Genomic DNA, 19,703 nt, shown 5'->3' with positions numbered 1-19,703 from the left:
AGAGAGAGAGAGAGAGAGAGAGAGAGAGAGAGAGAGAGAAAGAGAGAGGAAAGCAGCGAAGTAACACGACAACGCGTTAATTAGACACGGTGGATAATCGAGTTTGAAGTTTTTTAACTGAAACTACTCGTCATTTTATCGAATTACTGCGAATACGCGTTCGTATTTGCTATCCGCGTGCGACGATACTCGAATACTAATACGATAGGAATAAGAGCGATAAATATTGTTTCAAATCGATGTTATGATCGTAGATATACGATCGAAACCAAAGAGGTTTATTGATCTTTCTACGTGTCGTAGTTAATGAATATAATTTGTAAACATACTACTTTATATAATTCTAAGATAAACTTTATTTATCCTTATCTAATTTCATTAAACAAACACACAGTATATAAACAGATAAAATAAATATATGTGTGTGTGTATGTATGTGTGTATGTGTATGTATGTGTTTGATTAGATCAACTACGTTTAAATCTTGTATCTTTCTCTTTCCTTTAATTTTTTATATTTCTATCTATCTATCTATCTATCTATCTATCTTTCTTTCTCTCTCTTTCTCCGTCTCTGTCTCTGTCTTTCATAAATATTCTAACTGGTATTTTTACTTTCAAGTAGAATATTCTTTGTATAAATCGACAACGCCTATATCAATTAATTAAATAAAATGTAGAAATGTCAGTCACGTCTACATTTCAGATCCCATAAAAATTTCAATATCTCAAAAATGTCAATAAAGCTAAAATGTTTGACGAAAGAAATCAGGGTTGCGTCTGGATTCATTTATTTCTTTCTCAATCACACCGTCCGCGAAACGTATAAATTTTATTTTTTTCCTTCTTACTTTCGATCATAATAATAAAAATTCATCAACAAAAATAAGACCACAAAGAAAGAATAATATATTCGTAATCTTAGATAATAATCGTATTCATAGATATTTTATTAAGTAACATTATGATCGAACCTACTTCTATCATTTTTCTTTCCACGATTTATAAATACCATAGCAAACGTGCAACGATTATATTTGCTTTAACTTTCGTTTATCCATTATTTATTCTCTATCATTTTTTTTTTTTCTTCCGAGGTATTACATATAATATTTTTTTTTGTACTATCTTGCTATACATCTTTTGTATTAGTCATCAAGAAAGTATCAGAAAGAATAAAACGATAGAAATAAAATTTATTTCTTTTTTTCAATTTCGAACAATTTCGAAACAATTGATGAATAAATAATTAGATACATAATAAATAATCGTATATATATATATATATATATCGATAATTCGATAAATAATCGTATACATAGTGTCCCAACGAAAAGTTTCATTGTATCTAAAAAATCGCATCGAGAATTTTCACGAGAGTTATTAACTGAAAATTAAAAAAAAAAAAAAAAAGAAGAAGAAAAAAGGAAACAAAAATAATAGTATTTTAAAGAGGATTAAAAGATCTTTCAAACGATATACCATTTGATCTCTCTTGCTGTAGAAAATTTTTTAAAAGATTATCCCAAACTGGGATGAATTTATGATAAGGATCTATACCCCTTATTCCATCCCTAATTCGAAAACAAAATTTATCAATGCCTACATTTCTCGATAAAATCACTAAATTTATAATAATAATGATAATGATAACTCCGCTTATTATAATATAATAATTCTACTGAATACTTTTCGTTAGAAAATCCTATATATATATAAATATAACTGACTAGCAAGTAAGATCGAACGTCGAATATATAAATCGACATTTTCTTTTCATCATAAATAATAAATAATAGTATAAACTTTGAGATCGTTATTAAAAGAGATAAATTTTCGATAAAAAGACGTTCGTTCGTTGAATATATATGTGAGTGCGTGTGTGTGCGTGGGTGTAGTAGATATATATGTCTTTGGTGAGAGAAGAGTTTTATTCGCGGGTTCGTTCGTCGCATACAAATTAGTTCGATAAATAGAGAAGAGATTGCTAACAAAACCCGCAACGTAGAGCTCATTCATCGTTTATAAGAAAATAGAACCGCATGTATTGTCGCCTGTCAATATCTAAAGCGGTCGTGCCAGCAAATATTTAAAAAAGGCTCTGTCTCGACACACGTCAGCATGTTTATCAGTGACCCTTTTTTTACTCCTCTCAAGCACGATGATACTTAATAATAAACACTAACGCTATTCCCGATCAAATAATTTTCTATTGAAGAATTCAAATACTTTTATATTTTATATTTATAATCTTGATTATTTGTATTATTAATTTTTATTAATTTTATATTATGATAAATTAATACTATCTTCGTATTTATATATCTTTATACGTGGAAAAACTTTATACGTGTTTTACTTCGACATTCTTTTATGACTTAATTTTTTATTTTTGTACTTTTGTAAAGAGAAAAAGAAAAAGAAAATTATATTATTTGTAAGTTACAACGTGATCTTTATATACCTGTTATATTATCATATTATAGTAGTAATGTACCATATAGTATATTACTTTATACTATATGGTATATGAATTATATATTAATTATAGTTATATATCCATATATGTATATACATATGTAATATTCTTTTTTTATGTATGACTATCGACATTATTTTGTTCAATCTCGATTCCACTGGGAAGGATTATCACGTATTACCATTATGTTAATATTATTAAACTAATTTTGTATAATAGCTATACTCATTCTGCTCATTTTGCTTTTATGCGTTAGACTCGGCTATCGGTATATGTACCATGTATTAAATTTAATATGTTTACGTTAAAATGACCGTCATTTTGTAATAATAATCGAACGAGATTCAGATAAATTTATTTAAAATTATAAACAGCACATCTTTACGTTTCATACGTAATTCTTTTTTCTCTTTTTCTTTTTTTTTTTTAATTTCGATATAGAATCGCTTCGATTGATTTTAAACACTTCAAGATTAATCAACTTAAAATTTTATCAAGACAATTTTTGTTCATGCTAAATATACTGCATAGAAAATTTTGTTATATTTGATTCTCTCTCTCTCTCTCTCTCTCTCTCTCTCTTTCTCTTTTTCAGATAATTTTTTACTATAATCCAAAAAAGTTTACATGTACAACAAACGTATTTAAAATTACAATCGTATATATTTATACCACATTTATAATTACACTTAAAATAAAATCTTTACGCTTCAATAAAAATGAAATTATTATTTTTCGGCTTCTGTTTATATGGTTAATATTTTTAAACATTTGGTCAGTATTCTAAATAAATGATCATGTTATTTATATTAAAATATCAATATATAATATAAGTAATACTATCCAGACGCAACTCTTACATTTAATTATTTATACCGGGCAAAATATTACTATACATTAATATACAGTTGTTTTGCAAAATATTTATCATTAATTAATAAAATTACTGACCAAATTAACATGTTATCTTTGTATGTATCTAAACGATTAAAAATATAATATTCATGTAATATTTGTAATATTCATATAATTATTAAATAAATAAATAAATGAATTAACTCAATCTATCTATTGATCGTATCGTTCAATCAAACGTCATTTAAATTATAGCCTATGAATCTATAAGAAGAAAAGATTTTAAAGGAAATGAATTTTTCTGAATTTCAAAGAAAATTAATTTCAGAATTTCATTAAATATAAGATGTCATAGTGATCGATCCCTTTTCATTATACTGATTGCATAGTGATTGCACATTCACAAAGCTCCTTTCTAATCTCAGTTGGATTCTCGATCTACCTCTAATTGCGGTTTGTTAGAATCGGCTTATGCTTACTGAGGGCTGCACATTGCGTGAAGGTAATAAGGTACGCACATATTCAAAGGTTTGCGTGTGTATCTATCGTATTTATGATTGACGTTAGACAAGATTGAGTATACACGCACGTGTACGGTTATTATTGAGAGTATACATAGATATACATGTATTACATACGTGTCTTTGAAATACTTCTCTTTGAAAGTTATATATATATATATATATATATATATATATATATGTATGTATGTATATATATATAGTGTGTATATATATATATATATATATATATATATATATATATATATATAAGAGCTCATAGAAAAACGAAATGATTTGTTATTTTTCAAATTGTTCACACATCGTTTGACGAAACGAATAACGCGTCGATGAACACTTTAACACGTTTAACACGCCGAACTAATTTTATATAACATGCTCGTGATGCTAGAATAAAATTGTTGCGAGTTTGACGATTTGTACTGTTTAAATATTATTTGAACCGATTAAATCGAGCTCTATTGTTATTCCAACAATATAATTTTTTATTAAATTTCGTCAAAAAAATAAAATGATATAATTTTTCTATTCTTTTGATTCTTGATTTTTGTTTTTTTCCATTTTAACGTTTAATTAAAATACTTTGGATAATATAATTTGTATTGAAAATTTCTAATAAAAAAAAAAAGGAAAATTAATAATTTGATGAATGGTAATAAAATAAAAGATAATAATAATATATACGTGCGTGTATGTGTGTATTAAAGGATTAACAATATCGAATATTTTTCGTATATTCATATATTATCTCTATTATATTATAATTTATTCGATTCCAGTAATTTTTACAAATCATTTTATCATCTTACTGGAAACGAAATATTAAATTACTAATTTGAAGTAATATTTCAATCGTCAATCATTGTTGATTATCATGATATATTTCATGTATTAAAATCTTTCTTTTCTTTCGAATGATATCGAGTATAACGATAATATCGGTATTTATCGAATAATCGTTTAATTTTATTTCAAGAGGCTAAACATTTTAATTTGCCATTGCTCTCTTTCTCTTGAAGAAAATAAATAAAAAAGAAAAGAAAAGAAGAAAAAAAGGAAGATGAAAAGAAAGAAAAAAGGGAAGATGAAAAGAAAGAAAAAAGAAAGGAAACGATAGGAAAGGAAAAAAAAGGAGAAGGAACGAGAAATGATGAATATGTAGGAGAAAATTAAGCAAAGGATTATTAATATATAGAAGAATATAATAAAATCCTACCGGATAGGATATAAAACGCTTTTCAATTTATAGAAATAAATGCGAACGTCAGGGAGTCGTGCACCACTGTGAGAGTGGAAAAATTCCTGAGAATATTATGCGATATTTCTGTGTGCGTGTAATTCTACGTAAAAGAACCGCGCGAAAATATGAAATGAAAATACCTTCCACGATTTAACATCCTCAACGTTTTTTAATTTCTATCTCCGATTCTCGAAGAATAAGACGAGAGTTCTACGGTATTTATCTTATATACATTTTTAAGACGCATTGAGAAACACTTATTTCTTCTTTTTTTTTCTCTTTTTTTTTTTTTTTTTTATTACCTTTGTCCCTTTTTCTTTTTCTTTTTTTTTTCCTTCGACTATTAAACGATCAAATTCGAAAATAACTGATCTGAATTTTTCTTCTGTAAATAGGTCTGCTTTCAACCGGAAAAAATTCATTTAAATGCAATACTTTTTAATATTTAATCTGTAATAGCTTGTATTATAAATCACTGTCAAATAATAAAATGAATAATTTGGAATTTAAAATTGTTAACGTTCTCGTTTTCGATCAGGAAATTTAATTTACCTAGAATTTAATTTCTAATGTTTAATCCTGTAATAATTTATTTTATAAATTAATAACGAACGATGGAAGTGCTCGATTTACAATCTTAGAGAAGTAATAGTTTAAATCGATAATTTAATATCGCATTTTATGAAAACTTTACGAATTCGCAAGGTTTTCTTGTGAAAATAAGATTCAAACTAATTATAAGAAATGTTAACGCTTTCGAATAAATAATTCGAAGACGTAATATCGAGACAGGAGTTGACATATTAATTTTATTTATTTAAAACGATATGATGATATAGACGAAGAGAAAAAGTTATCGATGAATCGTAAAAATTAGAATTAAGAAATACATTCTTCAATTCTAAATATTAGTAAGAAACAAATGACTTATTTCAATTTCATTATTATTATATCTACTGTCATTATTATTTCATTATTATCAATATTCCTTTATTCGATTATTATCATTATATTATATCATATTATTTTATTACTTCACAACTGTAATTTGTACTTACTCGATTATCATCATACTACTTATCGCAAAAAAAAACAAAATTTTCTTGACGAAGTTAAAATTCATTATTTCTCTTGTTTAACGAGTTAACATTTCCTTTATAATTAATGATTTACCAAAATACGAATATAATTCAATACACGTCTTAAGTGTACGATGTACAGAAGAAAAAACAGAGAAAGACAGAAAAGAAAAAAGAAATTGTAGAAGGATGAAGAAGAAGAAGAAAAATGAAAAAATAAAAAGAAGAAAAGAAGAAATGAACTCACCGGCGTGTCTGTAGAGAAACGTCAAAAGATGCAAAACGGCGTAGAGCCACTTTCCACGGCGGTCCTCCATCCTCGCCGTGTCACTCCTAGTTCCTTCTTCGCCCGTGAAAATCTCCACGCGTGATATATCGGAGTTTCCTCTTCTCTACGAGTATAAGAAACAAGAGGATAGGATAAAAAGAGATAGAATAGGGTTGGATGAGACGTTGGGTCGCGTGCCTCGAAGAAAATCGCGTCTTCTTTTCCGTTCGACGCGTTTATTGTCAGTCACTCGCGACGTCACGGACGCGTACTTGGTAAATAACACTGTCACATACAACACGGTGCACAGATAGTACGACACTGTGTGTTACACGCTCGTCGTACTACACTCTTTCTCTCCTCCTCCTCCTCCTTCCTTCTCCACCTTCTCCTCCTTCTTCTCGGCCGTTTAACGCTTATCTCCTTTCCCGTGTTCGTTCCTTCTCCTCGGCTGTCGTCGTTTTCGCGATATTACGTGCGATATTCCGCGTCTCGGAAAACGTCTCTCTCTTTCTCTCTCTCTCTCTCTTTTACACCCTCTCTGTCTCACTCCCGCTCTCTCTCTCTCTTTTTCCTTCTCTCTCTCTCTCTCTCACTCGTTCTCTTTCTTTTTCTCCTTTTCTCTTTTTTCTTTCGTTCGCTCTCTCACTCGTTCGCTCTCTCTTTTTCTCTCTCACACAATCTCTTTCTCGCTCAAATTTTCTTTAACGACTTTCCCGCCCTAGGCGAATAAAATACACAGGGAACACGCACGTATAAATAAACCAGAGAGAGACAGACAAAGAAAGGAAGAGAGAGAGAGAGAGAGAGAGAGGAAAAAAGGAAGCAAAAGAAAGAGAGAGATGGTTACTCTTTATCTCTCTTTCTCGCAGAAACGTACTATACACACTAACACACACACACACACACGCACACCATACATACGGAAGAGAGAGAAAGAGAAAGAGAGAAGTTCGCACGCGCACAAACGATCGCTATTCACGAGCAGCACGCGAGTAATAACTGCATCGTCGTGCGCGCGCTTCTTCCCTTTCGGCACGTGTCCGAACGAACGTGTTGAAAATCTTGGAAAAATCCTCCAATCCGAATCTACTGTATATATATATATATATATATATATATATATATATATATATATTCGTTTCTCTCTCTCTCTCTCTCTCCTACTCTCTCAGTCTCTCATTCTCTCTCTCTCTCTCTCTCTCTCTCTCTCTCGTTTGTGCTCTCGTTCTTGTTCGAAATGGGATTTAAACGAGAGCACGCACGTAGACATCCATTCTCCCGGTCTCGTGTGCGGCGTTATAAATTAGCACCTCCGTTTAGCAGGGCCAGGATCGATACGTTTGCCAAATTACCCGTATGAGGGTCCTTGGAATTGCATGAGAACGTTTATACGTGTCTATGTGTAAGAGACAGCCAGCCAAAGAGAGAGAGAGAGAGAAAGAGAGAGAGACAGAGAGAGACAGAGAGAGGAAGGAGGAGAGTGAGAGAATAAGAGGAAGAGAGAGAGAGAGAGAGGGAGAGAGAGAGAGAGAGAGAGATCAGATAAAGGGACACGGGTCACACGAGATGAGAATATCTTTGTTGGTACAGCTGCTATATGTCCCTCTCTCATTCAATCGTCGAAAGCACGAAAAAGCTGATCTTTTCAGAACTCGATTTACCACCTCTTCGTTCTCCTCGTCGTCCTCGTCGTTCTCGTCGTTGTCGTCTTCTTCTTCGTCGTCGTCGTCGTCGTCGTCGTCGTCGTCGTCGTCGTCGTCGTCGTCGTCGTATTCGTCCTCCAGCAACCTCTCGTCATCCTCCTCGTCCACCGCACTCGGCTTGGCCTCGCTCCATTAAGCACGGATCGTGATATACATTAATCGATGCCAGATAATCCCTTCGGTGTTACTTTCAAAACTCCCTTTTCACAAAGTCTTTTTCATCGCGACGATAAGCTCGCTCGTTCTGTTGCTCGTTCTTTTGGTCACGCGCGCGCGCGCGCACACTCACCAAACACCATAACACGGACACACATACACTCACGCGCGCGCACACAAACGTACACACAACGTGCGCGTACGCACGAACGCACCCTTACGCGCTTGTCTCTTCTCGCTTCGTTTATTTCCTTTTGATAAATATATATATATATATATATATATATATATATATATATGTGTGTATGTATGTATATATATATATATCTCTATCCTTCTCTCTGTCTCTCTTTGACTCTTCTAACACCCATGTTATTTCCCATGAAAGATCACACTAAACTCTTCTTTTCTTTTCTTCCTTTTCTTGTACTTCTTCCTATTCTCTCCTTTCTTTCTTTTTTCTTTTTATTTATTTTTTTCTTCTCTTATCCTTTCTCCTTTCTTTTCTATTTTTTCATTCTTCCTTTCTTTCTTTCTTTCTTTCTTGCGTATGACTTTTTTCTTCCTTCTTTCGCTTTAATTTATTTCTTCACCCTTCTTCTTCTTCGTTTTCTTCCTGCTCTTCTGTCCCCTTCTTCTGTTGCTCGATCCCTCTTTCTCTTTCTTTCTTTTTCTCTCTTTCTCTCTTTCTTTCTTTCCTTTTCTCTCTCTGTCTCTGCTTCTCTCTAAAACACAAAAGAAGAGAAATTGTTCGTGTTAAACGCTCGTAATACCTTGTTCGGTCTCCTTCTAAAATTAAAAGTATAGAAAGCAAAGTTCTTTATCTCTATCCCTCCTTTCTTTTCTTTTTTCTTTTCTTTTCTTTCCTTTTCTTTTTTTTTCCTTTTTTTTTCTACCTTACTCTTTCTCCTTCTATCTCACGGTTTCATAGTTTTTCGTACGTTTCGGGTGAATTCTCTTTGTCGGGTTAACGGTTCGTATTAATTAAAAGTCCTCGTAAAAAGATCGCGCTTTTCTCCTTTTGAACGTTCCGCGTGTGCGGCTCACGTGGAATTAACAGACGATCCACGAGCCTGCGATAAGAACGCTTCGCATTTTCGTTCCGTCCGTTCGTCCGTACGTCCGTACGTCCATTTGTTCGTATTTCGACAAACTCGATTGTATTTCTTCCCTTCTTTATTGTTTTTTGTCTGAGACTTGCTTTCTTTCTTTTATTTCATTAGTCTAATTTTTGATCAAAAATTCTGATTGCAAACGGGATATGAGAAAAGTAAATTTAAATTTCTATCTGGTTCTTTAGAAAACTCATACGTACGTAACTATATCGCTATCATTTTCTTAGATATACAATATGTTCGTGAACTAAATTCTATCTTTATCAAATAATTATTAAGTAATTAAGTTTTAGTTAATATTAATCATCTTAATCGTCTTATATTAATACATTTATATTATTTTAATAGATTTTCTATGTACAAATCGATATAATCGTCCGATAGATTTTCTAAATTTTTTATTGATAAAAAATAAAGGAACGTTTGGCGTTATAGTTTCTTTGCAAATTGTAAAAAGCAAAGGTAAAATTCTTTGTTATAATTTTACTCTTATTAGGAAGTATGTATTCGTAGTTTTTGTGTTTTACAATTTAATAAAAATGAAACAGCAAAAAGTTATTTAGTTATTGACTATCGACTGACAACAATATTGAAATTTATAATACTTGTTTGACCCTTTGTACCATGAGATCGTCATTTTAATAACAATACTATTTTTTTTACAAAACTATGTAATCATCTTTAATATCGCACTTCATTTATTAAATAAAATTAATCACTAAAGAAATTACTTAGCAAAAAAAGTATACGAGTGAATGAGATATAAAATACAGAAGAAGAAATCAAATCAGAGCTTCCTCTACGACAAAATATGAAAATAATTATGACGCAAAGAATTAAATGACATATTCCGCTTAAATGTGTTTTTGCCAAATGCAACGAGAGAGAAAAAGAAACTATATATTCTATCATTTTCTATATTTCCTCTCGAAAAATGTCTATTATTCGATACCGGCTAACAAAAGTGTTTTCGAAGATCCACAAAGCTACTATTTCACCACTTTGCGATCCGATGCCGTGATAGTTTTTCAGGTTTCCGATGACGTCAAATCTCGCGTCGTGTAATTTTCAATAAAAGACAAAATAAATTTTTCTCTTGGACGAACAAATAGAATTCTGTTACCATTTCAACGTTTCTCCGTAAGAGATTTTTAAAAAATAATATAGAATGCTATTGGACACCTAATTAATTAAATCTCAAACACGTATCGTTTCTTTCTCTTTATATATCTCTCTCTATTTTTTTCCGTTAAAATAAGAGAAAAGAAAAAAAAAGAAGAGTGAACTACCAGCTCCAATTGTTTCATATTTTATCCCTTTCCCTCCTACCCCACTTTCACCCCATCTCACTCCCCGCACATTCCCTCGAATCCATCTTTCATTCCATCAAATCTATGCAATTTATGCTAATGAAACGAATTTATAACACACGTGTGATATTAACCGACGATTTTCCTTCCGCTTGATGTCCATTCGTTATATGCAATTTTCATGATTGCATTCGCTTGGAATATATCGATTTCAGAATTAGTGAGAGACGCTCGTGTTTTATAAACGGAGGCTTTCGATTGCATTTGTAAAAGCGACGGGCTATGTACTTGGAGCATGAAAGAAAGAGAGAGAGAGAGAGGGAGAGAGATACTAAGAGAGAAAAAAGGAAAAAAAATTGAGAGAAAGATACTAAGAGAAAAAGAAGGAAAAAGAGAGAGAGAGAGAGAGAGAGAGAGAGAGAGAAAGAATAAAATTTCATTTCATAGGCTAAGTCACGATAGGGAAAATTTTTCAGAAAATAGTATCTTAAGAATAGGAAAAAAGAAAATACGAGATAAAAATGATAAGGTTATTTATGATTATTAAATTAAAATAAGGAAATTCGATGATATTATGTTAAAATATGAGAAATAGGAAGAAAGAGAAAGAGAAAGAAAGAATAAAATTTTCTTTCATAAGCTAAGTCACGATAAAGAAAATTTTTCGTAAAATTGTATCTTCAAGATTGAAAAAAATACAATACGAAATAAACATGATATGGACTATCTGTGATCATTAAATTAAAATAAAGGAATTCGATGATACTATGCGGAATAAAAAGAGAGAGAGAGAGAGAGAGAGAGAGAGAGAGAAAAAGAGAACTTCTTCCATAAGCCGAACGTGTTCAAAAAAAATTCATGTTACAGCACTTAGACTAAGTTAAGATTGAGCAATAAAAGAAACACAAGACGTGATGACAATAATAAGATTAGACTACAAGAGAAGTAAATTATATATATATATATATATATATATATATATATATATATAAAATAAAAAATTTCTCTCTCTCTCTCTCTCTCTCTTTCCTTCTTTTTCTATTTCTGTTGCGCGCACGATGATATTACGAAAAAGTGAGGAATAAAAGTACTCACTATGGTATAGAAAGGGAAAGAGAGGTAAGGAGGAAGGATCCGGTAAAGATAGTCGAGAGAAATTCCCAAGGGTGGTTGGTGCGAGGGTGGTACAAATCCTGGGGTAGTTAAGGCGTCTTAAGCGTCCTGTATATATTCCTCCAATTTTGCACGAACGAGATGTAATTGGGTCTTGCTTTCCCAGCCATTTCTACTTGCACGAAAAGAGAGAGAGAAAGAGAGAAACAGAGAATCACAAAGAGAGAGAAAGAGAGAGAGAGAGAGAGAGAATCACGTAGATAGAAACACGTGGAAGAGAGAATCTCTTATTCCTTCTCTTTCTATTTCTCTTTCTCTTTCTCTTCTTCGTTGTCGTAAGTATCGTGTCCCCGGTTTTCCACAATGGCTTTCGAGTCTACGGATTAAAATGTTCGGCGTGTGACTAGCGAGTTTTGAGAGTAAATGCAAGGAACGATTTTCGATTATGAAATAAAAAAATACAGAGAGAGAGAGAGAGAGAGAGAGAGAGAGAGAGAGAGAGAAAGAGAGAAAGAGAGAGAGAGGATTGATTCGATTTTTTCCTTTCATCAGTTAAAATCGAACGATATTATTTCATTATTCTCATCAAATGAAAAATTATATTGTCAGATAATCGGACGCGATAAACTTTCGCGATTTTTTTCTTATTTCACTTATCGCAACAAAGTATCCATGCACAGACGTAGATATCCACTTCGTGTTAGTTATTTTATAGAAGAAACGTAAGTATCTTTATCTCAATTCAAGAGACGTGTCACGTTCTATGCTACGAAGCACATCGATTATCCAAATTCCATTTTACGCTCGAATAATGCCTGACCTAGCTACTGAGTTAGCTAAATTTAGTTCAACCGACGTGTTATGTTTTCTGCTTTTTTTTTTTTTCTTTTTCCTTTCAAAAAGGCTTTAGTTCTAAAATTGAAGTTGAATGAAATCTCGATTGAATGAATTTTTCTTTTTTGATAACGCGTCGCCCCTTCCTCTCTTTGACAATCTTTTTCTCTTTTTACGATCTTCTTTGATTAACGAAGCTTCGACGTTGCTTCGTTGATCGTTCTAAAAAAAAAAAAAAAAAGAAAATAGAAAGAAATTATTTTGCGTTTAACCTAAAAAAAATACACACACACACACACACACACACACACATATATATATATATATATATATTTGTTTTTTCTTTTTCAATGATCATCAACTTAAGAGCAAATATCTAAGATCGAGTGATTAACTTACGTGGTTGCGGTGAAAAAAGCTTTGCGATAAAAAGCTTGGAAGGAAAGAAGCCAAGTACTTGAACTACTTGCGTTATCACGTGCGAGAAAAAAGGACAGAGAGAAAGAGAAGAAAGAGAGATAAAGAGATAGATAAGAATAGAGAGAAATAGAAAGAAAGAGAGAGAGATAGAAAGAAAGAGAAAGTGAGAGAAAGAAAGAAATAGAGAAAGAGATTTTCTGTAAAAAGGAAGAAAAGTAATAGAACGTCTATTCAGAAACCGAAGAAATAGAGAAAGCAGAAGGAGGCACTTCGATTACGCGGGAAATGCTCGTTCAACGAATGTTCTAATACATCGACTAACGCGACATCATACTATTTCTATCGGAAGGAAGATTTCACGACCAAGAAGCTTCGGACCATTTCCATCGATTCACAAATTCAACATTAGGAGAATAAAGTGAATGTTCTGGAGCGACTATAGTTAAACGTTCTTCACGAATCCGTGATAAACTTCAGCCTTGAAATTCTTTGACGTTGAATCAACGAATAGGCGTGACACTTTCGTAACGTTAATTGCGAGTCGTTGAAAGAAGAAGGAACGATTGCTATCTGTAACTAGAATTTTAATGATCATCGACTTCTCGAGTGTGAAAGACAGACAGAGAAAGATAGAGAGAGAGAGAGAGAGACAGAGAGAGAGAGAGAGAGAGAGAGAGAGAGAGAGAGAGAGAGAGAGAGAGAGAAGAAACTCCTATTCGCAATAGAATACGAAAGTAAAAAAGAGATAAAATGAGAGACGATTTATTTCCGTAAACGATGGGATGGATCCTCTTCATGAGTGTCTTCTCTTTTCGACTCGAGTGGAATCTTACATTCCATGTGAAATATGATACAAGAATTCGTTTCCTTTTTTTCCCCTCTTTTTGAAAAACAGAATCGTAGAGAGAAAGAAAGATATATATATATATATATATATATATATATATATATATATAATATATATACGTGGGTGAAATGATAAAGAAAAAGTAAGAGATTGAGAGAAAAATAGAGAGAGAGAGAGAGAGAGAGAGAGAGAGAGAGAGAGAGAGAGAGAGAAAATGATAACGTTAATACGATTGGAAAAAATCGATAACTTTCACTCTCTTCTTTTTTTCCTTTTTTACTCCTCTTTCTTCTTCTTTTCCTTTTTTATCTTTTTTATCACGTTTGAATCGTCGGTCAAAGATACACCTTCTTAAAACAGTATACATACACGTGACAGTATATAAAATTGGATTGCAAAATAAAAAGTTAAGGAGAAGTTCCCCCTTGGTTTGACGGTAGTTCGTATTACTACTTTTTGAGAGTACGTCGTAGTGGCCAGTAACACGAGCGCACACTTTCATCCACGGAAACTGACCAGCGCAACGTAAAAGTGGAACTAAAGTTATCGATCTTTCTCTTTCTCTCTCTCTCTCTCTTTCTCTCTCTTGCTTTGGCTCCCTCTCTTCTTCTTTTTTCTCCTTCTCCTCTTTTTCTTTTTATTTTCTCGGTGAGATAAAATCTCAAAATCCATCTCTTGACTCTCTTTGATGTTGTCGTGGAAAATCAATTGTTTTGGTCGTTACATTTATCGTTCCAATACTACGTTCATCCTATCGATGATATTTACGAATGTGTATATGTGTGTCTATGAAGTAGAAGGAGATAGAAAGTAAGAGAAAGGCAGAGAAAGAGGGGGAGAGAGAGAGAGAGAGACGATAAGAAAGTCATTAAAAATTCACTTATAAGCAATAAACTCGTAAGCAATACAAGTTACGTATACTCTCCTACACAAACTTCGAAGTTACGCAGGCTGAGAGTTCGGTCGTAACCGGTTACAAGATCGAACGGCTCTCTAACTTTAATCGAATCGAACGATCGAGATTGAAACTTGTAATCATACGCATAATCAATGTCATTATTTACGACCCCGAAATTGATCCTTAAAAAATAACTTTAAAGTAGCTTAACGCGATATCGTGGCACGTAGTATAGTCATATTTACGAAAAAGAGAAACAGAAAAAAAAAAAGAAAAAAGAAGCGAAAAAAGGAAAGGAAATTATTGGCCAAAGTCAACGATTGAATTTAATTCAGTTCGACGTGAAATTGAATTAAATCGAGAAATCAAAAAAAAAAAAATTCAGAAAAAGAAAATAAACGCAAAGAGGAATACAAGAAAGAAAAGAAAGAAAAGAAAGGAACAAGAGAAAGAAGCAAGAAAAACGATCGATCGAATTGATCGCAGTGATGCGCGTGAATGTAGAACCGTGTGAATTACGTTACATATAATTTAATACACCCACGTGGCCTTCGATGGTTTCACACCGTAAAACGGCGAAGATGGAGAAAAAAAAGAAAAAAGAAATTAAAGAAAAAAAAAAAAAAAAAAAAATTAAAAAAAATTATCGCGATATTTGTTGCGCGTTTATAATAATCTCGATCGAATTTTAATATTTACGTTTTGTTTTATCTTTTCTTGTTACTTTTTATTTCTCTCTTTTATTTCTCTTTCAACTCGGTGATATCCGGAAACGGACGATCTCGATGAACGTTGCGAGAAGAGAATGACAAGATCCTGGTAATGTTCACGAGTATTATCGAACGAGTATTATCGCGTTATGTCACCGCGCGGAATGTTATCCTCGCGTGGCGGCTTGTCCGCGACTGAAAGAGCTATCGGACCAACCCCGTCTGAGTTTCCAGGGTTGGCCGTTGCGGCGCTACTACCTTTAACCGAATCCATCCCTGTTCTCTCTCTCTCTCTCGCTCTCTCCCTCTCTCTCTCCCTCTCTCTCTCTCTCTCTCTTTCTCTACCCCTCTTTCTGTGTCTTTCTCTGTCTCTCTCACGTTTCCTCTCTCTTTCTCTTTTACTCTATCCGATGACACGTCTCATCGTTCGAGCACCGCTTGCTCTCCTTTTCTACGCGCGTCGTCGGTCCGTTGCTCGCGACAAAAATAATCCCTCTCCCTCTCTCGATCTCCTTTTCTTTCTCTATCTCTCTCTCTGTCTCTCTTTTTCGTCTTGAATCATCTTCCACCCTTCGGGATTCCGCGATTCGAGTTAGAATATCCATCTACGTTTTGGGATCGCTCGTATAGTCGATAATGAATGATATAGTTATTTTGACAATTACATCGAGAGATTTGTTTTTGTGAATATTGAGAAGAAAAGAAAAAAGAAACTGGTAGAAAGAAAAAAATGGAAATTTTTGAAAAGTGAAGAAATTAATATCATTGAAAATGATATCATTATTTTTATTCGATATTCGCTAGATATCGTCGAACCTGTCGACGCGTTGTAAAAGACTTTCTTTATTATCTTTTATGCAATATCGTATTTAGCATTACTCTTGGAGAAATTTTAACTTGAAAGCTGTTTTTATAATATCTATTAAATAAACTTAAAATAATAAAGCGAATGAGAAATGTTTTTCTTTTCAAGTAGATCGTACCGATGTAATAAAAATGGATAGCTTTTTATAATGTTAAATGAAATATCAATATTTCATTATGAAAGATATGATCATTCGAAAAAATTATTTTGGTATGTCTATTATCGCGAAGATAAAATTATATGAATATATATAAAGAGAACAAAAAATACTTACGCTCATACAAATAATTAGAATTTATATTCGATATTGGAATTAATTAAACCCTTCAGAAAATAATTAATCATAAATATCTTCATTTACCATTATCAAGATCATAATTATTAGAAGAACTCTTAAGTGACAGCTTTATTTGTTTTGAGTTATTATTGTTTAGAATCATTAAGCTATCCTAAACCCTTAAATTTATATAAATTATAATTATTCAATTAGAATTATTATTGTAAAATTATATAAAAAATGAAAATAACAAAATGAACAAAGTGTTTCATTTAATCGTTATATTCCTGTCAAATTAACAAACGTACTCAGACGTAATAATAATAGAACGATTCTTCTATTGTACAATTTCTCTATTAAATTTTATTGCTTTCTATTGTTAAATTTCCTATTGTGTAAATTGTTTTAACAAAATTATTTAACAAAATTATTATTCCATTTTGATTTAATAAGAGACCTAAGTTACTTCTTAAAAAGAGATGTCGCATGTTTCTGTCAGATCAACTACGACCTTTCCGCAGGGTTAAATCTTAAACTGCTTATCTCACGAAACTCTTTAAGAAAATCTATGGGCTACGTCGTATTTAAATTATCGTTCGTAACGGACGCTTAGTTAAATGGTCTTTCTATCTTTTCGATATCCATCAGAGAGGAACGTCTCATTCATTTTTTCAATGTCTTTCTTATTTCAATGGTATTAACTCTTGGTTTTTTGTTTTATTCTAAAGTAACTCATTCATATTCGTTGATCATTATTTTTAACTCTGTAGAATCATTTGTATATATTTCATATTAAAATATTTAGAACAAAATTGTTGTATTAATTACATATATATATATAAACAGAAAAAATATAAATACTTTGTATATATAAATATAATATTAAAAATCACTGATATTCAGAGATTTTGTAAGATTTTTCTATGAAATTTCGAGTGAATCGATTAAAGACATTTCGTAGATTTTTACCATGGAAATATTACAAATAAAATAAAGGTTATATTGAAATTCTTCGAACATAATATAAATACAAATTTTCAAATATCATTTGTGATAAAGAAATAGCGAAGAATTTGATTAGATTTTGTTCGGCTTAATTTTTATATGACTATCATCGATAGAAATTAACAAATATTAAATTTAAAGAATATCGTAAGATTCCTACTACTGTATCGAAAATAAAATGAAACAAATTTCAATGGTATGGAAAATTATTTGTCACGTTGCAATTATAGATTGTTTTATTATTTGATTCATAAACGACGAACGTAAAGAGTTTATTTGAAATTCGTCAGTAAAGATCGTGCTTGACACTTGACGAGAAAATAACGCAACTTTTACACGTGCTTTCTCGAAAGCGTACACTTTAACGCAAGAGAATCAGGAAATAAGCTCTCGTTGTTTGACAGTTATTGACTTTTTAACAAAAGCTCTTTCTTTCTATAAAACATCGCTTAAGCGTCATAGATACTTACGCGCGCACGCGCGCGCTCAACTATGAAAAGGTAACAAGAGTACGAATGATATATAGACAAATTTATTTATTGCCTATAAAGATGTTGACCAAACAATTTCTAAATATATTAGAAATTTACTCGTCAATAGTATTATTAACAATTGATTACATTAGAAATAATCATAATTATACGTAGGTATATAAATAGGTATTAAATAAAAGAAGCGATGGCAATTATATAAAAATAATACTTGAAAGTGAGAATAGATTGTAATAATTGATACAGTGTTTGGAACAAGAATAATAATAAAAAAAGAAAGAGAGAGAGAGAGAGAGAGAGAAAGAAATAGATAAATTCTTTATTCGTCCTTCGTCAACAATAAAATTAGAAATAGTAATAATCGTAAATATAGATATCTCATAAAAGAAAGCGATGGAAATTACGTAAAAATATGATTAAGCGTGAGAATAGATTATATTTATTCGATAAAAATATCTGTAATAGAAGCAATACAAAAAAAAATAGGAGAGAAAGAGAGAGAGAAAGAGAGATAGCTTCTTTACTCGATAATTACACTAATAATTAATAATGAAATTACCAAGAGCGTATAAACATAAATATAGATAAGACAATTAAGATAACTTAAAGATATATTGTATCAAAGAACCAGAAGAAATTAATTTATTCTTGATGCAGTGTCAGCGTTAAGAAGGATAGCGATATATATATAGAGAGAGAAAGAAAGAGAGAAAAAGAGATGTAGAGATAGAGAGTTAGCTCTTCTAAGCTTTATCTTATCCAAGCCATCCACCTGTAATCGCCACCCATTTCCAATAAAGATAATCCGAAGATATTCCTTAAAGATATTCCAAAAGCATTGAGAGTGCTTCTTCCATCTCTTCTTCGTCTTCTACTTGAAACGACGCATAATTTATTCTTCCCCGGGAACAAATAATTAACGTAGTACATGAGCCTCATCGCCTAACCTTCCTCTAGATCCCCAAAATCTCTGAACCCCTACGAACTCCCCACCACCACCATCATCCACCATCATCAACCACCCTCCACGGAATTTCCTTCAAGGCTAGCGATTATCAGTGGCGCGTATTAGACGCAACGTTTCGTGCTTCGTTTCATCGAGGTAATTTCCTCTTTTTACTTGCACTTCTCTCTCTCTCTCTCTCTCTCTCTCTCTCTCTCTCTCTCTCTCTCTTTCTCTCTACCTGAGTTTCCCCTTTGCGAACAAGGATATAACGAAACGACGTCGTTCTCGCAGCGGTTAATTAAGCCAATTTCGTGACTAGAGCTATCGATATGCACTTTGCGTTTCTTCTACTCGAAACTTACCCCCTACCCTTCCGTATCCTTTTCGTTTCTTTTTTTTATATCCTTTTCTTTTTGTTTTCCTTTCCTTTCTTTTCTTTTCTCTTCTTGACGTTTCTTTTCTTTTCTTTTCCTCTCTTTCTTTTTTCTTTTTTTTTTTATTTTATTTCTTTCTCGGAAAGAAAGGGTACAGGAAGAGGGAGTGAGACATCAGAGAGACAGAAAGAGAGA

General features: G+C 32.0%; 1 protein-coding gene across 4 annotated transcripts in view; it reads right to left on the bottom strand.

Annotated features, from left to right (window-relative positions):
• Nucleotides 1–19,357, bottom strand: part of LOC122634823 (hemicentin-1-like) — a 127,254-nt gene extending 107,897 nt beyond the window's left edge. Inside the window, exons 1-2 of one of the 4 annotated variants that reach the window (XM_043824163.1) lie at nucleotides 19,315–19,357; nucleotides 6,421–6,962 (exon numbers count right to left, since the gene is read on the bottom strand). In XM_043824163.1, the coding sequence (XP_043680098.1) occupies nucleotides 6,421–6,490 (70 nt within the window). In that variant the 5' untranslated portion in view covers nucleotides 6,491–6,962; nucleotides 19,315–19,357. Of the gene's footprint in view, nucleotides 1–6,420; nucleotides 6,963–8,108; nucleotides 8,828–19,314 lie in introns of those variants that run through there. The other 3 variants (XM_043824160.1, XM_043824161.1, XM_043824162.1) reach the window with 3 other exon arrangements.
• Between the last annotated feature and the right edge of the window lie 346 nt (nucleotides 19,358–19,703).

Source organism: Vespula pensylvanica, chromosome 16 (assembly GCF_014466175.1).
Source record: "Vespula pensylvanica isolate Volc-1 chromosome 16, ASM1446617v1, whole genome shotgun sequence".
Lineage (NCBI taxonomy): Eukaryota > Metazoa > Arthropoda > Insecta > Hymenoptera > Vespidae > Vespula > Vespula pensylvanica.
The sequence above is the reverse complement of the archived record's forward strand: the minus strand, read 5'-3'. Positions and strand labels throughout refer to the sequence as shown.